This window comes from Euleptes europaea, chromosome 2, assembly GCF_029931775.1.
Source record: "Euleptes europaea isolate rEulEur1 chromosome 2, rEulEur1.hap1, whole genome shotgun sequence".
NCBI lineage: Eukaryota > Metazoa > Chordata > Lepidosauria > Squamata > Sphaerodactylidae > Euleptes > Euleptes europaea.
This window is the reverse complement of record NC_079313.1, coordinates 135,581,952-135,606,858: the sequence shown is the minus strand read 5'-3', so window position 1 is coordinate 135,606,858 and position 24,907 is coordinate 135,581,952. Positions and strand designations below refer to the sequence as shown.

Genomic DNA, 24,907 nt, shown 5'->3' with positions numbered 1-24,907 from the left:
ATGAGATGGGATCCGTACAATTAAAATGAGTAGCAGAGCACGCAGCTTCAGCCTTTGGTTCTACTATTGTTGGTATTCCTCCCCCTCACAGGCCATTGTCTAATTTATCAAGATATCCATTTGGTCTTCAAACCCCAGCAAAAGCAAGACGCGTTTTCCAGAACGGCAGGCAGGTAATTCCACAAAGCACCCCAAACCTTTGGCCTCCCCATCAAAATATCTCTCTTCTAGAGAGAACGCGTCCAGAAGTAAAAAGAGGAATGTACAAGGAGGAATTGATCAAATCTCACAGTCTGCAGGATGCAGTGGTGGCCGCCAGCAAGCCCTGTGCAGTTTGGATGCAGACCCCCAGAGACTTGGGATGGTTTTGTCATTGGTGAAATCTACCAGGAAGCACCGCAACACTAGTTAGGAAGGAGAGAAAGCCTGAATCGATGCACCCTGGCCCTCCAGATGTGGCCACACATAATGCTACCTGGGCGCCCGGTGGCAGGCCATCCATGTCACGCGGTACTCCGATCAAGGTTCCTTGTGGTGCACTGCGCACAGCGCATTGCCTTGGGAAATTCCTGGAAGCGCCTGGCTAGCCTCTGCCATGACAGATCTAGGTGGGCCGTTGGTCTGGTGCTGCTGGGCCAAGGTAGAAAGGGGCCACGAAAACAGGGCAGGAAACGTCCGAACTCTGCCAGGGTCCGTCCGGGTGGCGCTGCATCCCCGTTAGTGAGCAGCCAGCGATCCCCTAACCTGGATCGCAGAGGCGATGGTGAGGCAGCCCTGGGCTCGGTAATGTTGCACAAGCTGTCGCCACAAGCGGTTGCTTTCGAGGAGGTAACGGTTGCCTACAAGTAAGCAGGGAAAAGGAGGGGTTAGAGAAAAGAAAAATTAGCATCAGGGTGGTGCTAATGAGGACCCAACGGAGTCGTGACTTGCGGTCCAGTGAGTCTCACTGAAGGAGTTATTATACAAGTAAAAGTTCACATGAACATTATGAAGCGGCTTTCTACTGAATCAGACCCTTGGTCCATCGAAGTCAGTATTGTCTACTAAGACCGGCAGCGGCTCTCCAGGGTCTCCGGCAGGGGTCTATCAAGATCAAGAAAATGACATGGGAGGGAAGGCCTAAGTTCCCTCCTGCTGCATTCTATGGGGCCCTAACCCAACTCAAGACTGCTGCGTGCCTGGGAATTCAGTTTGGAGCATGGAGCTCCCGCAACACATTAGTCAATTCGGCAGGGGCTGTGGCTCAGTGACAGAGCATCTGCTTGGCATGCAGAAGGTCCCAGGTTCAATCCCTGGCATCTCCAGTTAAAGGGACTAGCCAAGCAGGTGATGCAAAAGACCTCTGCCTAAGACCCAGAAGAGCCACTGCCGGTCTGAGTAGACAATACTGATTTTGATAGACTGAGGGTCTGATTCAGTGTAAGGCAGCTTCATGTATTCATGTGGGGGCCGCAAGGAGCTTATTATGTGCAAGTCACTCCTCAGCTAACAAGGAGCAGGCAGGGAGAGAACACGAACTGTGGAACTGGCCCAGCGGCCCTCAGCCAATTACGCTTCCCCCCAACCTCCCCGGCAGGGCCTCCTAAGCCACTCAGGGATACCAAGGGTTCCCCAGGCATCATCTGGCCCTTGAGCCCAGCACTCTGCCCAGCAATTCCTCCTTCAGTCATGCACCGCATGAAGCACAGAGCTGCCCTGGCCCTCCATGATGACAGAGGAGGAGAAGGATAAGAAGGAGGAGGAGGAGAAGCAGGAGGAGAAGAAGAGTTGCTTTTCATATGCAGACTTTCTTTACCACTTAAGGGAGACTCAAACCAGCTTACAATCACCTTCCCTTCCCCTCCCCACAACAGATACCCTGTGAGGTAGATGGGGTTGAGAGAGCTCTAACAGAACTGTGACTAGCCCAAGGTCACCCAGCTGGCTTCGTGTGTAGGAGTGGGGAAACAAATCCAGTTCACCAGATCAGAGGAAGAATGAGGAATCAAACCCTTTCTCCAGATCAGAGTCCACCGCTCCAAGCCACCACTCTTAACCACTACACCACGCCGGCTTACCAATGATGCAGAGCCCCTCCTGCGCCCGGGTGATGCAGACGTTGATCTGGTTTGGGTCGGTCACAAACCCCAAATGCTTCTTCAGCCAGCCGATGGTGGGCCTTTTGTCAATGATCGACCGGGAACAGGACCGCACCGTGGACACGATCACATACTTCCACTCGCTTCCTGGAGATGGGAAAGGGCACACGAGAGTTAGCCTTGCTCAGCTGGGGGAGCTCCGGTTTGGAGATGGCTTTCTAAAATGCACGACGGGGGGGGGGGGGCTGCTTCACTCATTCAGCCACTTGCCTTGACTTTTCATGATGGTGCAGGCGGTCACGTTTTGCAGCCTTTCTTGGGACAGCATTTTCTTGATCTCGACCACCTGGGCATTGTAAGGGGTCAGGACAGCGATCTGCTCAGGCTTGATGATCCCATCCAGGGTCAGCTGCTTCACTATCCTTACCTGAAGAAGAGCATTAAAAAGGTGCCTATGTTTTTTTAAATTAAGTATTGTATTATCTATAACAAAAAAAATACATCACAAAACCACACACACAGTACATCAAACCTTCCGAAGAGTGCCATACAACAGCTGTGTGTGTGTGTTAAGCGCCGTCAAGTCGCTTCTGACTCATGGCGACCCTATGAATGAAAGTCCTCCAAAATGTCCTGTCTTTGACAGCCTTGCTCAGGTCTTGCAAATTGAAGGCTGTGGCTTCCTTTATTGAGTCAATCCATCTCTTGTTGGGTCTTCCTCTTTTCCTGCTGCCCTCAACTTTTCCTAGCATAACTGTCTTTTCCAGTGACTCTTTTACAACAGCTACTTTCTATAATAAGAACTAAGTAAATAAAGATATCTAAATTAAAAGGCCATATTATAAAATAACTCCAATATCCCTTAGTTAAAATATGCTATCAAATGCCTACTTGTTAAGCTGCTGTGTAATGCCTGCTCATGATTTTCCTTAAGTACCAACTTTCTAAGCAATATATTTAAGTTGTCTACAACAGGTAAAGGAGCCCTGTGGCGCAGAGTGGTAAGCTGCGGTACTGCAGTCCAAGCTCTGCTCACCACCTGAGTTCGATCCCAACGGAAGTCGGTTTCAGGTAGCCGGCTCAAGGTTGACTCAGCCTTCCATCCTTCTGAGGTCGGTAAAATGAGGACCCAGCTTGCTGGGGGTAAAAGGAAGATGACTGGGGGAAGGTACTGGCAAACCACCCCGTAAACGAAGTCTGCCTAGTAAACATCAGGATGTGACGTCACCCCATGGGTCAGGAATGACCCGGTGCTTGCACAGGGGACCTTTACCTTTTTACAACAGGTAAAGTTACACTTTTAGTGAATAACAACTTAGCATAAACATCAAGCCGATTATTTTCTCAGCTGCTGTTTCCTGCTTAAAATAAAACACCTTTAAGATCTACACTATTTTATACTTGAACGATCAATCAATAGTTATTGCTTATTTGCTCTAAATATTCTGATATTAGGTTACTTAGTTAAATTTGTGCTGCCACAAGAGGCAGAGCCAGCCACAAAATAGCTGCTGCAACTTACCTTCAGTCACACAGTGAAGATCCTTGTGTTGTGGTGGCAGCTGCTGCCAAAACATTTTTGAAAACTGCACAACATATCAAACCTCCAATGGTCAATAAGAAGACTTGCCAGGCAGAAGCCCCACCTCGCCCTACTTTGTACACTGGGGCCCTGGGGAGGGCCCTTGGCTCAGTGGTAGAGCATCTGCTTAGCATGCAGAAGGTCCCAAGTTCAATCCCTGGCATCTCCAGTTAAAGGGACCAGGCAAGTAGGTGTTGTGAAAGGCCAGAGACCCTGGAGAGCCGCTGCCGGTCTGAGTAGACAATACTGACTCTGCTGGACCAAGCGTCTGATTCAGTATAAGGCAGCTTCATGGGGATAGGCCATGGCCCAGTGGTAGAGCCTCTGCTTGGCATGCAGAAGGTCCCAGGTTCCATCCCCAGCATCTCCAGAAAAAGGGACTAGGCAAGTAGGTGATGTGAAATATCTCTGCCTGAGACCCTGGAGAGCTGCTGCCAGCAGTTCACATCTTCTCAGATGTTACTAGCTGGCCAGAAGCAAGCCACACTCTAAGTCTCACTATGTGATAATAACAATGGCCTACCTTACAGGGCTGATGTAAGAATAATGCGTGCATTGAGTGCTATAATTATTCTTATGGCTTCTCAATGGGTAGAATGGGGAGCAACATTTAAAGCTCTTCACAGCACGAAAACAACAGCCATTATGAACCTGCAAATATCTGCCGAGCGACCAGCTGTTACAGACCAGGAAGCTGATAAGGAGTTGGTAAACCTGCCTCTGGATAGAGTAGCCAACCTCCCGGTGGGCCCTGGAGACCTTCCAGAATTATAACTGATCTCCAGACAACAGAGATCAATTCCCCTAGAGAAAATGACTGCTTTGGAGGGCGGGGCTCTATGGCATTAGATTCTGTCGATTTCCTTCCCCTCCCCAAACCCCTCCCTCCCCGAATCATAGAGTTGGAAGGGACCACCTGGGTCACCTAGTCAAACCCCCTGCACAATGCAAGAAATTCACAACTACCCCCCCCCCAACACACACCCCAGTGACCCCTACTCCATGCCCAGAAGATGGCCAAGATGGCCTCCCTCTCATCATCCGCTTAAGGTCATAGAATCAGCATTGCTGACAGGTGGCCATCTAGCCTCTGCTTAAAAACCTTCAGGGAAGGAGAGCTTACCACCTCCTGAGGAAGCCAGTTCCAGGAACCGCTCTGTTAGAAGATTCTTCCTAATGTCTAGATGGAAACTTTTAAATTTAATTTCAACCCCTTGGTTCTGGTCTGACTTTCTGGGGCAACAGAAAACAACTCCGCACCATCCTCTATATGACAGCCCTTCAAGATGGCTATCATATCACCTCTCACCTCCAAATCTCCAGGAATTTTCCAACCCAGAGTTGGCAACCTAGGCCAGGTTCCTTTTCAGTGGAAAGGAGCAACGGATCTTGCCCTTTGGCAGGTTTACTCACCACTTGTTCTGCTTCTTCAAGGTTGGCCCGGGAGTTCTCATTCCCGTCTTCTGTCGAGACCATGAGGCTCTTCTCTTTGCCCTCAATGTGGCCGAAGATGATGGGGCAGCAGCTGTTGCTCTTGTGGAAGAGGACATTGGGTGGACGCATGAGGCCAGACCAAGTCTTCAATCTGCTTTCGTAAAACGTGATGGACGGGAACCGGCAAATGTCTCTATGCTGAAGTGACACAGACAGAGGTGTTTTTGCAAATAGATATGCTGGGAAGGTGCCTGAAAACTATGGGAGATGCACAATTCGTCCTTGTGTACATCCCACAAATGACTGTGCAAGACTTTCAAGGCAAGAGGGTTCAGAAGTGGTTTGCCATTGCCTGAGTCTGCATCACAACCGGGATTTTCTCAGTGGTCTCCCATCCAAGTACTAACCAGGGCTGCCCCTGCTCAGCTTCCAGGATCTGATGAGATCGGGTTAGCCTGGGCCATCCAGGTCAGGGCAGACGAACAGAAGTGGTTTGCCATTGCCTGCCTCTGCATAGCAATCCTGGATTGAACACATGAGCACATGAAGCTGCCTTATACTGCATCAGACCCTTGGTCCATCAAAGTCAGTATTGTCTACTCAGACCGGCAGCGGCTCTCCAGGGTCTCAGGCAGGGGTCTTTCACATCACCTACTTGCCCCTTTAAGTGGAGATGCCGGGGATTGAACCTGAGACCTTCTGCATACCACTGAGCCATGGCCCCTTGGTGGTCTCCTATCCAAGTACTAACTAGAGCTTACCTGGCTTAGCTTCTGAGATCTGATGAGATCAGGCTAGCCTGGGCCATCCAGGTCAGGGCAGACAAACAGAGGTGGTTTGCCATTGCCTGCCTCTGCATCATGACCCTCGTGTTCCTTGGAGGTCTCCCATCCAAGTCCTAACCAGGGCCGACTCAGCTTAGCTTTTGAGATCTGACAAGATCAGGCTAGCCTGGACCATCCAGGTCAGAGCAGAGAGACCCTAAGGACTGAGCTATTCAAATGAATGCCCTTCTGGGCAGAGAGTCTGACACTTACCATGCGATACTGGATGTCTAACATCAAGGCCTGATCTTTGTAGCGCTCAAAGAGGGAGGTCTCCATGCCCAGGGTCCTGCAGAAATCATTGCAGACCACAGGCCTCAGCTGCTTATGATCCCCTAGCAAGACTACCTGTAAGACAAGACGCATGGAGCTGAAGCCTCTGCATCCCACCTGCCCAGCCTTCCTGAAACCAAATGCCAGCAAGGCCATTTCCTTTGTCAGTCTTTTAATATAAGCCCATTTCTTTCTGCCCTCCAAAGAGCAGGAGGAGGAGGAGGAAGAAGAGTTGATTTTTAAATGCCAGCTTTCTCCACCACTTAAGGAAGAATCAAAGCAGCTTACAGTCACCTTCCCCTCCCCACAACACACACCCTGTGAGGTATGTGGGGCTGAGAGAGCTCTAAGAGAGCTGTGACTAGCCCAAGGTCACCCTGCTGGCTTCATGTGTAGGAGTGGGGAAACCAACCCGGTTCACCAGATTAGCCTCCCCTGCTCATGTATAGGAGTGGGGAATCAAACCCGGCTCTCCAGATCAGAGTCCACCACTCCAAACCACTGCTCTTAACCACTACACCATGCCAAGAATTTTACTTGCACAGGATTTCCGCATGCACCCTTTGGGTCTAGCTGGAACGGCTGAAGAATCTGGGACTTTCCAGTTTAGAAAAGAGATGGCTAAGAGGGGATATGACAGAGGTTTATAATATTATGCACAGAGTAGAGAGACTTGACAAAGAGAACTTTTTCTCCCTCTTCCAAAACACCAGAACTCGAGGACATCCAATGAAGCTGATGGGCAGTAGATTGAGGATGGACCAAAGGAAATACTTCTTTGCTCAGCGAGTGATTAAAATGTGGAATTCGCTGCCAGAAGAGGTAGTGATGGCCACAGGCATAGGTGGCTTTAAAAGGGGAGTAGACAGATTCATGGAGGAGAGGTATATCAGTGGCTACTAGCCATGGTGAGTCAAGGGAATGTCCACATTCAAAAGCAGTAAACCTCTGAATCCCAGTGCCAGGAGACAATGTCAGGGGAAGACCTCGTCCTCTATGCCAGGTTGTTGGACCTCCAGAGGAACTGCTTTCCTATGCTTTTGGGAGCTACCAGTCACTTTGTGACATCTGTAGCCATTACACCAATCCAATCTCTCATCTCAGACCTATTTGCATGGCTAGCAATCCAGACCCATGCCAAACAAACTGACAACAGTGGCCATGCTGACCAGGCCTAGACACAGGATGAATGTGCGTGTGTGTTAAGTGCCGTCAAGTCGCTTCTGACTCATGGTGACCCTATGAATGAAAGTCCTCCAAAACATCCTATCTTTGACAGCCTTGTTCAGGTCAAGCAAATTGAGGGCCGTGGCTTCCTTTATAGCGTCCACCCATGTCTTGTTGGGTCTTCCTCTTTTCCTGCTGCCCTAAATTTTTCCTAGCATGATTGCCTTTTCCAGTGACTCTTGTCTTTGCATAACACAACCAAAATACAACAGCCTCAAGTTAGTCATTTTAGCTTCTAGGGTCAGTTCAGGCTTGATCCATAGCCCACTGATTTGTTTTTTTGGCAGTCCATGGGGTATCCAAAACACTCTCCTCCAACACCACATTTCAAAGGTATCTACTTTCTTCCTATCAGATTTCTCTCTACACTCAGAATGAATTCTACATTCAGAATGAATGTCGGCATACAGTAAAATCCATACCACTGGACATGCATTTTGCTAGTAACGATTTAATGTTTATTCTCTGAGCATCTGAGAATCATTGCCTGATAAGGAGGTCTCTAGCCCACGAAAGGCGATGCTACAGGGCACAGTTTAAGTTTGATAACTAGTCCTGTGAACCAGTTCAGAAAGCAATTTTAGGTTGGCTGACTCACCTTTTTCGTTTTCTTATGGCTCACCAGCGGGATGAGGGTCTCTGGCTCGGTGGACATGGCGCATTCGTCAATGAGCACCTGCTTGACGTTCAGGTTTTGGGTCAAGATTTTGCCACAGGAGGCCGAGCATGTGCACAGGATAACGTCGTGGCGCTTTAGCTCATATTTGCAAGCTTTGTTGAGAAGAAGCCTGTAGCTAGAAGGCCACAGTAGAAGCCAGTAAGTTGTATAGCGGAGCCAGGAAAACTACAGCCAGGCATTCCAAAATTCTGCAGCTCGAAAACATCAATTCTCCAAACTATATACATTACAAGCACTGGCTGGAGTTTCACAATTTCTCCCCACTACTATGTGCTGTTTATTCCGTTATTCAGGTACTGCAACTTGTGAGAAGTTATGCAGGGCACAGAAGTCCCATCCTCAGAACTGGAAAGCTTATTTAGTCACCCTTATAGACCAGGGAAGTCAAACATACGGCCCGTGGGCCGGATCAGGCCCCTTGAGAGCTTTTATCCGGCCAGCAAGGCCACAATGGAAGTTAGTTAAGTTCTATAGCAGAACCAGGAAAACTACAGCCAGGCATTTCAAATTCTGCAGCTCAAAAACCATTCTTCAAACTATATAATTACAAGCACTGGCTCAACTTTCACAATTTCTCCCCACTACTATGTATTGTTTATTCTGCTATTCAGGTTCTGCAATCTGCCAGAAGTAGTTACACAGGGCACTGAAGGATCATCTTCAGCACTAGGAAGCTTATTTAGCCACCCCTCTAGACCAGGGGTGTCAAACATATGGGCCGTGGGCAGGATCTGGCCCCTTGAGAACTCTTATCTGGCCCGCGAGGCAGCCCCCCCCCCCAGTCCTGATATGGGATGGCGAGAAATGGCCCAGCCCAGCCAAGTGACATTTATATCTGGCCCTCATAACAAATGAGTTCTACACCCAAATGTGAACAAAAAGGTTTCTTTATAATAATAAATAACAAGCCCTGATGTAGCCAAGATGCTGGAGGAGACCAAAACATTCTCCCGTAGGACTCAGAATGCATATGGTATCTCATTTTAACTGGGCTGCTACCCATGCCAAACAGCGATGAGTGACTGTCCTGTACTCACCTCTCAACTTCCTCGTCTGTGATCTCCTCTCCTCTTCTCACGCGCGCATCAAACTTACAGATTTCTTGTGCAAAAGGATTTGGGGGACGCCTGATCCGGTGGTGTAAAGTGATATCCCTGCGCAAAAAGGATTATTGTTCTGCGATTTTAACTTCTGCGAATGCTCATTCTGTTTTCTGCTCATCAGGGAAGGGGGCAATGACTTTGAAGCCCCTCCCCTGACAAAGGCAGATCCGATTTACCTATACACACATACAACACACATACGCTAGTTTTTGTGATTCAGGCGGGCACTGCCTACAAACTCTCAGGACTATAATTAGAATCACAGAATCATAGAGTTGGAGGGGCCATGCAGGCCATCTAGTCCAACCCCTAGAGCATCCCTGACAAGTGTTTGTCCAGTTGCTGCTTGAAGACTGCCAGAGTGGGGGAGCTCACCACCTCCACAGGCATCTGATTCCACTGTCCAACAACTCCTGCTGTAAAACACGTTTCCCTAATATCCAGCCGATGCCTTTCTGCCTCCAATTTAAACCCATTATTGCGAGTCCTATCCTCTGCTGCCAACAGGAACAGTTCCCTGCCCTCCCCTAAGTGACAGCCCTTCAAATACTTAAAGAGAGCAATCCTGTCCCCCCTCAACCTCCTCTTCTCCAGACTAAACATTCCCAGCTCCCCCAGCCTTTCCTCGTAGGGCTTGGGTCTCCAGGCCCCTGATCATCCTCGTCACTCTCCTCTGCACCCGCTCCATTCTGTCCACATCCTTTTTGAAGTGAGGCCTCCAGAACTGCACACAGGACTCCAGGTGCAGCCTGACCAGTGCAGTGTACAGCAGAACTATGACATCTTGCGATGTGGATGTTATGCCTCTGTTGATGCACCCCAAGATCACATTAGCTATTTTTGTCGCTGCATCACACTGGCTGCTCATATTTGCAACCCTGAGGACTAGAAACCCTGAAATGATCTGTTTTTCTGTATTGTGCCTCCAAACGCAGAATCATAGGGTAGTTTACTGCGATCACAGAATACCTTATCAGAGCAGTCTTAGGCGTATCTACTCATTCTGTTCATCAGAGCTTGTTCTTAGGAAGCTATACGTAGGATTGCAAACGTGCCATGTTCTTTTGAGCTTTTGTTTTTTTCCGGGGGGTGGGGGAGCTATCCAGGCCTTAGTCTGATCAAGCAAGGAAAACATTTATCTTCATACCTGATCTCTGGCTTGGATCTTGTGTCCCGCGTTGCTTTCCCAGAGAAATGTAAACTACTCCCAGGGTAAGGATAATCCTTCGTTTCTACAGTCTCTCCATATACTCTCAGGGGCCTCACTTCTTTAATCTTCATCAGCATCTCTGCAGAGAAAGCAAAACATCTCCACTTATCAGGATTTCTCTTCCAAGACCTCCTCGCCTCAAAGCACAAAAACGTCGATGCTCCACGAACAATATTAGCCTTATTGTACATAATACGCTAAGTACCAGCTGGCGGCTGGGAGCCCCTGCCTCTCCCATTGCTGAGGTGCTGTGATGTCATAGAATGTCCACAAACATTATAACTGCCACAGGGGTGGAGAGAAAGATCAGTCATAGAAGACTGACAACCAACTTGTTACTATAGGAAAAGAGGTAGGATGGTTTGACTGGGAGAAAGTTAGTTCGAAGCAAGGCCTAAGGACAGGATTGGGGTGGGGGATGAACTACCAAAAGTTGGCAATTAAGGGCTTGAATGGAAAGGGAAGAGGACTATACTACATGTGTCCAAACTGACGGGCTGGAACAACAGGAGAGCCATCAGTAAACTATTTGATATCCATTGCTCATTCCATGCTTTTTCACAGCACATGTTTGGATTTAGAATCGTAGAATCATAGAGTTGGAAGAGACCACCAGAGTCATCTAGTCTAACCCCCTGCACAATGCAGGACATTCACAACTACCTCCCAGCACACACCCCAGTGACCCCCTACTCCATCCTCAGAAGATGGCCAACCCTACCCCCTCTCCAGGGTCCTTGGCCAATCTGGCCTGGAGGAAAATTACTTCCTGACCCCAAAGTGACAACCAGCATTACCCAGGGCATATAAGAAAGGGCCAAGAGACCCAAGTACCAATGCAACCCTTCCTGCCCTCTGCCCCCTCTCTCCTGAAGGCCTGGTCAACACAATTTCATAGAATCATAGAGTTGGAAGGGACCACCAGGGCCATCTAGTTCAACCCCCTGCACAATGCAGGAAATTAACAACTACCTCCCCCCCACATCCCCAGTAACCCCAACCCTCCCCCCGCCATGCAGGATCCCACAATCAAAGCACTCCCGACAGATGGCCATCTAGCCTCTGCTTAAAGATTTCCAAAGATGGGGACTCCACCACCTTCCGAGGCAGTGTATTCCACCGTCGAACAGCCCTCACCGTCAGAAAGTTCTTCCTAATGTTTAGGTGGAATCGCTTTTCTATTAGTTTAAATCCATTACTCCATGTCCTAGTCTCTGGAGCAACAGAGAACAAGCTAGTTCCCTCATCAACATGACATCCCTTCAAATATTTAAACATGGCTATCATGTCTCCCCTCAACCTTCTCTTCTCCAAACAAAACAAACCCAACTCCCTAAGTCTCTCCTCATAGGGCATGGATTCCAGACCTCTGACCACTCTGGTCGCCCTCCTCTGGACACACTCCAACTTGTCAACATCCTTCTGAAACTGTGGAGCCCAAAACTGGACACAGTATTCCAAGGGAGGTCTGACCAATGCAGAATACAGTGGTAGTATTACTTCCCTTGATCTAGACACAATACTCCTATTGATGCAGCCCAGAATTGCATTGGCCTTCTTAGCCACCATATCACACTGTTGACTCATGTTCAGTTTGTGGTCCACTAAGACTCCCAGATCTCTTTCACATGTACTGTTGTCAAGCCAACTATCTCCCATCCTGTATCTGTGCCTTATGTTGTTTCTGCCTAGGTGAAGTACCTTATACTTCTCTCTATTGAAATCCATTTTATTGCTTATGGCCCAGCTCTCCAGTCTATCGAGGTCATTCTGAACTCCGACCCTACCCTCCGTGGTATTAACTAAAATTTATTTCAGAAGCTCCATTGCAAAAGAGAGCCTGATTCAAAGAGACAGTGTTGTGAAGTGCTTAGAGCAGTGACACTCATTCAGTGGCTCTGGAGCCACCTGTGGCTCTTCCAAGCTCTGTTTCCCAATTTGGCTCCTGCCCTGTCTTTCAGGAAAGTGGGCAAAGCCCTTGGCCCAGTGAGGCTTGGGGTTGCCACTGCCAGAGGAACGGGCAAGCTGGAAGCCTCCCTGAGATGCAGGCTCCATGCCAGAGATGGAAGTACAGAAGAACATAAGAAAAGTGCTGCTGGATCAGACCAAGGCTCATTAAGTCCAGCAGTCTGTTCACACAGTGGCCAACCAGGTGCCTCTAGGAAGCCCACAAACAAGACGACTGCAGCAGCATTGTCCTGCCTGGGTTCCACAGCACCTAATATATTCAGCATGCTCCTCTGATCCTGGAGAGAACAGAGATGCATCATGACTAGTAGCCATTTTGACAAGTAGCCATGGATAGCCCTCTCCTCCCTGAACATGTCCACTCCCCTATTAAAGCCTTCTATGTTGGCAGCCATCACCACATCCTGTAAACATGGCTCTTCCCTTCCTCTCCCCACAACAGACGTCTTATGAGGTAGGGGGGACTGACAGAGTTCAGAGAGAGCCGTGACTAGCCCAAGGTCACCCAGCTGGCTTCATGTATAGGTGTGGGGAATCAAACCCGGTTCACCAGATTAGAGTCTGTTACTCATGTGGAGGAGAGTGGATTCAAACCCGGTTCTCCAGATTAGAGTTCGATGCCCATGTGCAGGAGTGGGGAATCGAACTCGGTTCTCCAGATTAGAGTTGACCGCTCTTAACCACTACACCACGCTGGCTCGCAGTGTGTGCCACCCTGAGCGACTTGGAATGAGGACAGGATAAAAAAAGGTACAGCTAGACCCCATTACGGGAGGAAAGATACTCACCAGCAACAACGTCAACCGACTTGTTAGAGGGCCCACAGTACAGAATGTGGCTCTGGACTTCATCACCCGGGCTGGAGTCCTTCTTTCTGTCCTCCTTGTTCAGCTTCTCCTGGTTCAGTTGGCAGAACCAGTAAACAATGTGAAAACCGACGACGGTTTTCCCGGTTCCTAGATGGGGTAGGGGGAGGGAGGAAATGTTTTCATTTTTAAAAATTAGAGAGGGTAAAAAATGGCTACAATAAAGTCAGGCAAAAGAAAGTCACGCTCCTCAAGGAATGTAAAAAACAAGGTATTAATTTATTTGAAACATTTTATACCTCCTCTTTCCCTGGTGCTTCAAAGTGGATAAAAAGGTACAACGATGCAAGAAGGTGTATTAAAAGCAGGGTGTGCTGGGGGCACTGGAAGAGTGGCAGAGGTCTAGCAGAGCAACTACAATTGAGCTCTGAACTGCTTTTTTCATAAGAACATAAGAAAAGCCATGCTGGATCAGACCCAGGCCCATCAAGTCCAGCAGCAGTGGCCAACCAGGTGCCTCTAGGAAGCCCACAAAAAAAGACAACTGTAGCAGCACCATCCTGTCTGTGTTCCACAGCACCTCATATATTCAGCCTGCTCCTCTGATCCTGGAGAGAATAGGGATGCATCATAACTAGTAGCCATTTTGACAAGTAGCCATGAATACCCTTCTCCTCCATTAACATGTCCCCTCTCCTCTTAAAGCCTTCCAAGTTGGCAGCCATCACCACATCCTGGGGCAGGGAGTTCCACAATTTAACTATGCGTTGTGTGAAGAAATACTTCCTTTTGTCTGTTTCGAATCTCTCACCCTCCAGCTTCAGCAGTTGACCCTGGGTTCTAGTATTATGAGAGAGGGAGAAAAGCATCTCCATCCGCTCTCTCCAAACCATGCATAATTTTATAGACCTCTATCATGTCTCCCCTTAACAGCCTTCTTTCCAAGCTAAATTTCCCTGTGGCATCCCTCAGAAATAGTCTGATGAAGACCCACTCAAAACAAATTAGGGCTGGCAACCTGTTTATCATGTGTTTTAACTGCTTTTGCACACTTTTTTTGATGTATTATATATTTATACTCTCCACTGTTCTCTGCTTTCTTCCCATGCATTTATACATTTGTTAATGGTATATCGAACATGGTTTATAATTGTACGCTTGTCGTGTCCCCCCCCCCCCACCAATATTCTGGGCTCAGGGGATGTTTTCAGATTTTCAGTTTACAGTACACCCCTAATTTGGATATACCCCTTTGTAAATTTGCACCTGTGTTTTTATAATAAAGTCAGACCATAACTAGAGCAGGGTTAATCACCCCATGACTACTGCCCATTAATTCTCCTCCTCTGATATCATCTCACCCGGTGGGCCTTGGATGAGCGTAAATTGCTTCTTCAGAGCCTCCCAAATGGCACGGTTTTGGCTAGGGTTGAGTCTCCGGGGTCTTTCTGGTAGATCAAAGCTACTGAGCATCAGGAGCTTGGATGTCTGAGGCTCTGCATATTCAAGAAAAACACAAAGCAACATCAAATGGACAGGGAGACAGACACTGAATGGTAAATCCAGACCAGCTTACTGAGAAATTAAACAAGGCAATAACTCCAAAAGTAAGAAGGACATCCATGCTGACTAAGCACTACATCAATTAGGTCTGATTAAAGACAGTAAACACAGTCTGCCTAGTAAACGTCATGATGTGAAGTCACCCCATGGGTCAGTAATGAGCCAGTGCTTGCACAAGGGACTACTTTTTACCTTTAAAGACATCACAGTTTCACATCTTTTATGCGTGGGAGTTCTACCTGGGGTTCGATGTTCTCTTTATCCACACTTTCCTGTCCTGAATCCTAAAAATGCTATGCATGTTGTTGTTTGTCCTAGAGAAAGTACTGGGGTTTCCAGTGTAATGCAGCAAAAATCAGGAAGTGTCTGAGCCCCCGCCCCTTTAAAACGCTGCTTTGTAATTGGCTGTAGTGCTTGCTGTGAGAAAAACGTCACCCCCTCTTTTCTCCCACGCTCTCCCAAGTGCCGTTTTAAAACCTATTTCACAAAACAGAGTTCTGTAAAAGGAACGGGGGGGGGGGAGGGGAGAAGTCAAAGCACCATTATAAAACCCATTTTTATGTGAGAAAAATGTCTGCTCAGAAAGAAATCCTGGTGGGAACAAACAAACAAAAATAACCAGCAAAAAATTAGAAAGCGTCTGAGTCCCGGCCCCTTGAAACGCTGCTTTGTAATTGGCTGTCTTGCTTACTGTGAGAAAAATGTCATCCCCCCCCCCAACTCCACTCTCCCGTTCTTTGGATTATGCATGGAGATGAGGACAATTTGACCCGGGCTGATCTCAGGGGAAATCAAAGAATTGGGTTATAATAGCGTCAGGAAGACCCAGAATTTGCGAGGGCTGGGCGCAAGGTCATCTCTGAGGGATGGAAAACTCATGCATAACTCCAAGGAACAACCTAGTCAGTCCGGGGGCAAAACATCAGTCAAAGTACCCATGCATAAAGAACCTCAGCCACTTAAATCTGCATTCAGTTTGCACGTGCTACAGCAATCATTCAGACAAAAAAAACACATTGTTTCTTCCTCTTTATCCACCTTTCATTGAAGGACTCAACTGAAAGCTTGGGAGAATTCTTAGACCCAGCTAGATTCAAGTCCAGTAGCATCTTAGAGACCAGCAAGATTTTCAGGGTATACCTGACAAAGGGAGCTTTGACTCTTGCAAGGAAAAGCAGTATGCAAAAGACTGCAATACGTAAGTAAACTCTTAAGTAAGCTTTTCTTCTTCGCATAATGTTTTGCGATGTGTTTCCACTCACCTCGTTCAGGAATTCTCTTTCCAAGTGCTATATTTTTTGCAAGTTCATTCGCATGTTCCAGTTGCCAAACGGCATCCTCTTTCCGACTGCAAGGGAAAAGGAAGAGGAGGAGGAGGGGTGTGAGGGAAAAGTTTCTCAGAAACAAGACAGCATAAAAGAAAGCCCCCATGTCTGAATCTGGAGAAACTCTTCTCAGCCAGCTGTCAACATCCTTTAGAGTGCATTTTGAGGCCCCCACGCTGTTTTCAAGCCCCCCAAGGTATAACGCTGTTCAAATCCTGGTGGCTAGATCTTGTTCACAATGTAACCAGTACATATATAATTTTTAAGTTGCAAAAAAAAAAAAAAATCTAACCCTTTACGCATGCACCTTTTGGGAGGGGCCATAGCTCAGAGGAAGAGCATCTCTTTAGCATGCAGGAGGTCCCAAGTTCAATCCCCAGCATCTCCAGTTAAAAGGATCAGGTTGTAGGTGATATGAAAGACCTCAACCTATCCTAATTGGGGACAAAGGTAAGATACAGATGTTATAAATAAACTTTTTTTTAATTTATACTTCTAAATTTCAGATATGCCACCCAATCCAATTGAATATGCTAAATTATAACTTTTATGTTGTGTGTGTGTGTGTGTGTGTGTGTGTGTGTGTGTGTGTGTGTAAAATGCCATCCAGTGGCAGCCAACTTCTGGAGACCCCATAGGGTTTTCAAGGTAAGAGATAAACAGAGGTGGTTTGCCATTGCCTGCCTCTGCAGAGCAACCTTAGACTTCCTTGGTGGTCTCCCATCCAAGTCCTAACCAGGGCCGGCCCTGCTTAGTTTCTGAGATCTGGCGAGATTGGGCCAGCCTGGGCCATGCAGGTCAGGACAAATGAACAGAGGTGGTTTGCCATTGCCTCCCTCTGCATAGGAACCATGGACTTCCTCGGTGGTCTCCCATCCAAGTCCTAACCAGGGCCAACCCTGGTTAGCTTCCAAGATCTCATGATATCAGGCTAGACTGGGCTAAACCTTTACATTAAAACAATAAAATGAGTTTCATGTTGATAAGAAAGTATTGCATATATTTTGATTTCCCCCAAATTGTCCCCCACCCCAGGGGAAATATTTTTTTTATCCCCTTTGTTTTCAAAATTGCTAGTCGTATGCCATCTCGAGCAGTGACCCAGCCAAGAGTGTTATGAGCAATGTAGACTTACATATCAGGCAGCATCTTTGGAATCAGCTCCACAGTAAACCGGGAAGATGTCTGGCTGATCTCAATGGGGATGTTTTCCATAGACATGAAATTGATGTAGAAAGGCACCATCTGTTCCTCGCTCTCGTCAGATTTCTTAGGGTCACCTAACCTCTGAGTACGCCCGTGGGCCACCCAAGTGTACGTTTCTGGATTGACCACTAATTTGCCAGCTTCAGCATTCTTCTTGGTCAAACTGATTTTCTGGAGACTGTGACTAAGTGACTCCACTTCGTCCTGGTCGCTGCTGAGCTTCAGGCCTCCTAGGCGGATGCAGAGGTAGCAGTTGCTAAAATCCACTTTAATGGCACACTCCTTGAGGAACTCTTTGTTCAAGGAAAATGTCCCCAGGAGCTGACCTTCCCTTGTCCTCTGCTTCTCCCAGACTATGGGGACATCGTAAAGGACGATGGAGTCGTTTTCGGACACGGCGCACGAAGCCGATTCCATGTCACAGAGCGGCAACCACACTTTGCGATACTCAGTGGCGTCCTTATAGCTCTTCATGGAAGCCCGCGTGGCATACTTGGAAAAGCAGTCAATGGGTTTCTCAGTGTGCTCCAGACACACGTCGAAGCCTGGGGCCACAGTCCACAGCTGCACACAGGGCACCAAGAAACCCCGATGGACACCTGTAGTGAGTTGAAATTGCAAGACGTCCCCAGCGCTGAGGTCCCGTGACAGTTCCACGTAATGGGAGCACCGGCTTCTCTGCATCTTCCCCACAATTCTTGATTGCTTGCTGTAGCCTTGCTCAAGAAGCGAGGGGACCATCCCATAGTCTTTTTTTCTGATAGCCTCTAGGACATCGCGCCAAACCTGAATGCTGAAGAGGGTGACGATACTGTCCTGAAGCCTCGACGCTTTTGGGGTGCAGTTCTGCTTGGTGGTGACAGAGTAGATTCTTCTCTTCCACGTCAGCCTCATACAGTTTTGCTCCTCGATAAAAAATGGTTGCTCTACCAGTTGTAGTGCTCTGTAGTTGATGACATGAGGATCTGGAAGGGTGTCCTTGTTCAGGGGAAACAAGGCCTTGAAGTTCTTGGCCATCCCCTCGACACTCATCACGAAAGCAAACTTCTGCAGGACTTGTCGTTTCAACTGAGCCGCCATTTCCAAAGAGTGGGCCTTCTTCTCATAGGCCGCAACCATTCCGTTCTTCCGGTTGAAATCATGGCAAAGGAGCTCAATATCTGTTGAGGAGTACAGGACTGGATTCTTCAAGAGCACAGAAAGAAGGTGTCTCTGGACCACAACGTCCAAGTAGCGCCGGATGGGAGAGGAAGCCCACGTGTAAGTGTCCACGTGCAGGGAATAGTGGCCCACTTTTGACTGGGCGGACGAGTTGGAACATATGAAATAGGAACGGCTGAGAAGCTTTCGGAATTCCAAGTTCACGGGTACCAGTTTAGGGTGGACGTCATCTGTTGTAATAAGGTCTAGCATCTCGTGGAAATCACAGGCACTCGCAACTGACCTGAGATGATCCCACAACGGAGTCAGGAGAACAAACTCACTACCAGCCCCCATGTGGTCTCCAGAGGTCTGAGCTCCCAGATGGTGTGAGAGGTGAATGGAGAGAGGGATTATATCTCTGTACTTGTGGCTCATCTGAGTCATCTGCATTGGCATGGGCTCACTCTGGCACCGCAGAGGTGTTACGTTTCTGGTGGGATCCCTAACGGTGAGGAACTCTCCCACAAAGCTGTTGAACATGATCATGAATTCCTCCACCATCTGATGAGAACATCTTTGGCCCAGAGAGCTATCCTCATCAAGCTGATGATAATAATAGTCGTCATGGAGCCTAAATAACCGGTGAGCTCGGGAGAAGTGGTACGCGACCGCGACACAGTGCTCCAGGGTGTTAAAGCAAAGTGTTGGCTCTTCTGCTTTGTAACAGTGGTGGACGATACTCTCTGCCTCCTCGTAGGTCAGCTGCCGATCAGAGCAGATGGTGGACACGTTAAAGCGAACTTCCACCACCTCGTCCGTCGTCTTGTTCACCAAGACAAATAGAGAGATCACATCCCGATCTTTCTGGGGAAGGAGGCTGCAGAGGTCTTGACTTAGCTGAGGTGGGAACATGCACACTGGTTCCTTCCCAGGTGCATAGTAAGTGGCCCCCCGGTTCTTGGCTTCCATATCTAGAGCACAGCCTTTGGGAATGACAGATGCCACGTCGGCAATATGGACCCCAATCTCGTATTTATCACCCAAGTCTCTGACACTGATGGCATCATCCAGGTCTCTGGAACCTGGGGGATCAACAGTGAAGGTAAGGTAATCCCGGCAGTCTTTACGACTACTTTTCACAGATGCAACCTTCCCAGAGGTGAATTTGGCCACCTCCTTATTCACAGAGGCCGAGTACTGGTTTTTGAGACAGTATTCTATGCCAAGGATCCGCAGCCCTTTCTCTAGTGTTGACGCCATCGGCAGCAATTCCGTAACAACCCCCAGAGGGTAGTAAAAGCCTTCCCGCCAGTTGATGACTTGGACAACAAAAAGACTATTCTTCTTGAGCTCCTGTGATATCTTCTTGACTTTCTGCAGCCGGATCCTCCCCCCTGCGTCTACTTTGCGAATGGGGAGGTCATTGGGTGAGTCTTTCAACCCTGGGACAAAGATTTTTGTGACCGTGTGGTCAATGGGGATCATGACACGCGGATCAAACTCGTCTATCATGCATACAAAGGTGCGTTCCCTCTCGGATTTCTTAAGCACGCCTACCACTTTCCCGTGCAAATTGCCCTCGGGGGTATTGTGCGGCAGGATCTCCACCAAGACCTGGTCGCCTGTGAAAGCCATCCCGCAGTGAACCCTGCCTTTGATCTGGATATTCACGGGAGAGGCATCATCCACAGTGAAGGCCGTTGCTCGATCAAACCCCTCCTTGATGAACTCACAGCGCTTGTACAAACCGGGCTGCATGCGGAGATAGTTCTGCATGATTGCAGGAGGGAAGCTGACATATTCTGGGCAGCCGCTTCGGGTCGTCGAGGCCTCAGACTTCACATTCAACAGCCCTTCGTCAGAGACCATCACAGACGCATGTGCGTTCTCATCCAGGAGTTCCTGCAAGATGGGGTCATCCATGTTCAAGCTCTCTGAGCTCGAAAACCAGGAACTGGAGTCACTTCCTTCTTCTTCTGTTCCTTCGGAGTCGGGGCTAGCCCTGTTCCAGCTGACCCGGTCACATGCCGCTTGCCGTATCTCCTCCAGCGTCAGGGTCGTGGGAGTCAAGGTCCCCTTCTCCGCGCACTCCTTGATGAAGCTTTTCCAGACCTTGCTGCATTGGCCGTAAGAGCACAAGGCCACCGCATCTCCCACAGCAATGACCTGTGACTGAGCCCTTGTCATGATAGTGTTCAGCACCCGCACATTGTTGAAGAAGTCCAGGTTGGGGGACTTGATGCTACTGAGGCTCTCCTTGGTGTGGACGGTGCTGAGGATAATTAGGCGGAATTCCTTGCCTGCAAAAAAAGGGAGGTGAGAGAGTTAGTGCTTCTAAGCAGAAACCAAATGTTCTGATGCACAACACATGAAGCAAGGAGGAAAAAGAGAGGGGCTGTGGCTCATTGGTAGAGCATCTGCTTGGCATGCAGAAGGTCCCAGGTTTAATCCCCGGCATCTCCAATAAAAGGGACTAGTCAAGTAGGTGATATGAAAGACCCCTGCCTGAGACCCTGAAGAGCCACTGCTGGTCTGAGCAGACAAGACTGACTTTGACGGACCAAGGGTCTGATTCAGTATATGGCAGCTTCATGTATTCAATAGGTAGAATATGTCTTGCATAAATTTGTTAGAAACAGAATGAGAGTAAAAGGTGAAAAGGGGAGGGAAGGTGGCAAGGTATAGGTCAGGGGTCCCCACCTCACAGGGTGTTTGTTGTGGGGAGGGGAAGGCAATTGTAAGCCGGTTTGATTCTTCCTTAAGTGGTAGAGAAAGTCGGCATATAAAAACCAACTCTTCTTCCTTCAACGTGGCGCCTTTGGGCGGCATGGTACCCACTGACACCTTTCCTAGTGCCTGCCAAGTGTTTTTAGAAAGCGGGAGGGGCCAGGTGGGGCTTCTGCCTAGTAAGGCTTCTGAAGGGCAAATTAAAAAGAGGGCTGTTTTCTTTTTTCACAAATGCCCCTCCCTGGAAAACATTTATTAGACAAGTGCTTTTTCATAGTGTGCCTATTTCAAAAGTGGGATAAGGAGCCATTCAATCCTTTTCATCAGACACTAAAAGGGCTACAACCAGTACTGGAAGCACTGAACACAATGTGTTTGTGTTCCCTCTTTTGGCTGCACATTCGACCTTAGAGATCAAAAAGATTTTTTGGAGTATAAGCTTTTGAGAGTCAAAGCTCTGGAGAACCGGGTTTGATACCCCGCTCCTCCACATGAACGGCAGACTCTATAATCTAGAGAACCAGGTTTGATTTCCCACGCCTCCACATGAAGTCGGTAGGGTTTCCAACCTCCAGGTGGTGGCTGGAGATCTCCCGCTATTACAATTGATCTCCAGGTAACCGAGATCAGTGCACCAGGAGAAAAGGGCACCTGGAGAAAAGGACTCTATGGCATTATGCCCCATTGAAGTCCCTCCTCTCCCCAAACCCAGACCTCCTCAAGCACCACCCCAAAAATCTCCAGGTATTTCCCAATCTAGAACCGGCAACTCTACCGCTGGGTGACCTTGGACTAGTCACAGATCTCTTTAAACTCTCTTAGCCCCACCTACCTCGCAAGGTGCCTGTTGTGGGAGGAGGGAAGGCAATTGCAAACTGCCTTGAGACTCCTTATGGTAGAGAAAAGTGGGGTTTAAATAACCAACTCTTCTTTGTCGTCAGGGAAAATCTTGTTCGGTGTCTAAGAAGCTACTGGACTCGAACCTAGCTCTTCTACTGAAGACCAATATGGCTACCCTCTGTAACTACCTTTTTGGCTACAGGCACATTTGACAGCTGAACAGACACTAACCCGGTAAATTCTCATAATTTTCTACCATCACGTCTCTCAGGCTCTTCTTCCTCAGCTCCTGCCGGATTGCTGCCACCTGGGGGAAATAAGACACCCCTTAAAAAAAGAACCCAGTACGTTAACCATCAAATCCCTCCCCACCAAAAAAGCAAGTTAACCAACAGGAAAATGACTTTTAGGAACTAGGAAAACCACAAGTGTGGTGCTGTTTGGGCTATTCTTATGGATCCAACTGAGCAAAGGAAAATACATTTTTAATTTGTTCTGGTTGTCGTGAATCTGTACGGTCTGGTCCCATGGTTTGGTCTTTGAGCTGGCCATTTGCCTGGTCCATTAAGCAACATGTGGCAAGTAAAAACATCTCCCTAGTGGCCAAGCAGGCCAGTGTTTGTAAAATGGAAGTCCCCCCCCCCCAAAGAGTTACTCCAGTCTAAGCCTACTGAAATGAATGAGCTTGGACTGGAGTAACTCTCCTTAAGATTGCACTTGCATATGCAGGCTTGCATATGCAGGCATATGCTTGCATATGCAGGCAGGCAGGCTAGTAACTTTGGGGGGGGAGTTCAGGTGCATTGACACTTTGGTTATACCACAGCAAATGAAAGCGGTCCCATTATCCAAAAAATACACCCAGCGGGCCTGTCCTGACCCTGGGCAGCCTCTTTCCTGCTGCAAGGCCTGGAGCCTTGCCGTGATTTCCCCTCTACTTCTTCATTTCCCAGGCACCCTCTGAACCGTGTGATTGAAACCCAACCCCTTTCTGACTATGTATATTACTCTTCCTACACACTTGACACTGAGAGACACTGTCCTTCAGTGTTACTCCTCTGAAGATGCCGGCCACAGCTGCTGGCGAAACGTCAGGAAAGAAAATACCAAGACCACGGTCACACAGCCCGGATAACCTACAAGAACCATATGTTAAGCTTCTTTTACTCTTACAATTACAGGTGAGCTCTGTTACATTTTCTCATACTTTATCATGTATGTTGTCCGATGTTGATTCATTCTACTATGGGCCCAGCCTGTTTACATAATATGTTGTTTATTATGCTTTAGAAACAGGGGAGCTCTTTGAAGTCATGCTGTGTCTCCAATGTATTTGAAGTGGTGGGTAAGCTATCCTGCAATATGCTTAAGTGTGTGTGTTTTTCTCACACTATACTGTCTGAATGCAATTTCATATGATATTGTTGCCTTTATTCTCATTGATTACACCTTGCCACATTGTATTCTGTCTATTATACCTAGATTTTCATAATTATCAGCATTTGAGCGTGCTTATAACGGTGGTCTCCATATTTGCCAACGGGCCGGCAAACTGATGAAGGTTAGCCGAAACGCGTCTTTGCCCCAGACCGTTTGCCTATGACCTGCTGCCCTTTCTGTTTCTTAATTACTACTTTTGGTGGCAGCACTCCTTGCCAATTTGGATTTTAGTGCAGCTTGCCACAGTTGTAAAAATCAATCCCTTTAGGGCTGTTCAATGCACAGTGTTTGTTTCCTTATGCATTTTCTTACCAGTTGTGGTTTTTTTCAGTTTTAAGCCCTTGCGAGGCATTTGCAGGCGTGGATGTACACGCGTCACCTGTGAGTGTATGTTCTGTTTGCTTTGTTGTTTGCTCTATTGATATTATAGTAAATTTTGACATTGATTCTGCAATAGGCATTTTTGTACATTTTCTCTTTATTTACCTTTGAGCCTCGTGCTGCCTCCATATTCAGCTTATACTATACCACCTGGAGGTTGGCAACCCTAGGAGGGACCTCAGTAGGGTGTGTTGCCATACAGTCCACCTTCCAAGGTAGTCATTTTCACCATGAGAAGTGGAATAAATGTTTTAAATTAAATGAATAAATAAGCAATGTATGTAGTCTACAGATAAGCAGTAATTCCGGGAGATCTCCAGCCTCTCCCAGAGGCTAGCAAATATATCCCAATCACAACCAATCTCCAGATGGCAGAAATCAGTTACCCTGGAGAAAGCAGCTGCTTTGGAGGGTAGACCTCTATGGCATTATAACCTGCCGAGGCCCCTGCTTCCCAAACCCTTCCCTCTCAAGGTTCCATCTCCAGGAATTTCCCAACCTGGAGTTGGCAACTCGGTTCAGTAAAACTGATTTAATCTGCCTAGTCCCTCAAGCTCGACTGTTCATCTGGCAAAACTCCCCCCCCCCCACCCCAAAGAGCGCTGCGTTCATCTGGAAACAATTTACTGGGGGTCCGTGGCCCAAGACGTATCCAGCTGTCCTCAACCAGAGCCAGGGTGTGGCTCCAGCCTGGTGGAACTCCCTGTCAAATGAGACCTGGTCCTTGCGGGACTTGGCTCAGTTCTGCAGGACCTGTAAGATGATGTTCCATTAGGCCCATGGTTGAGGCCAGCGACAGTTTTATACCAATTGTCTTACCCTGCTGGACCTTCCTTCCTCACCTGTAGGAGACAGTTCCCCTAGGACAGTTGGGAATGTTAGGGGAACTCTTACTTTTAGGGTACCATTTTAAGTAGTTAAGTTGCCAGTTTTAATTATCCATTAATATGTATTGGCTTTTAAGATCATGTATATGTGTTAAATATATGTTGTTCACTGCCTTGAGCCTAACTCCGTTGGGAAAGGGCGGGATATAAATCTAATAAAATGAAAGGGTGCTATTTGGACGTGTGAAAGGAAGGGGGGTACTTGAGGCCC

The 24,907-nt window shown here is 48.0% G+C and overlaps 1 protein-coding gene across 1 annotated transcript in view; it reads right to left on the bottom strand.

Annotated features, from left to right (window-relative positions):
- Positions 1-717: 717 nt before the first annotated feature.
- The window catches only part of HELZ2 (helicase with zinc finger 2), a 36,992-nt gene continuing 12,802 nt past the window's right edge, over positions 718-24,907 (bottom strand). The window contains exons 8-20 of the mRNA XM_056844912.1: positions 22,220-22,295; positions 17,208-20,721; positions 15,981-16,095; positions 14,546-14,678; positions 13,167-13,334; positions 10,348-10,489; positions 9,135-9,251; positions 8,017-8,212; positions 6,132-6,266; positions 5,074-5,292; positions 2,345-2,505; positions 2,058-2,221; positions 718-839 (exon numbers count right to left, since the gene is read on the bottom strand). Coding sequence (XP_056700890.1) covers positions 718-839; positions 2,058-2,221; positions 2,345-2,505; positions 5,074-5,292; positions 6,132-6,266; positions 8,017-8,212; positions 9,135-9,251; positions 10,348-10,489; positions 13,167-13,334; positions 14,546-14,678; positions 15,981-16,095; positions 17,208-20,721; positions 22,220-22,295 — 5,262 coding nt within the window. The remainder of the gene's footprint in view (positions 840-2,057; positions 2,222-2,344; positions 2,506-5,073; positions 5,293-6,131; positions 6,267-8,016; positions 8,213-9,134; positions 9,252-10,347; positions 10,490-13,166; positions 13,335-14,545; positions 14,679-15,980; positions 16,096-17,207; positions 20,722-22,219; positions 22,296-24,907) is intronic.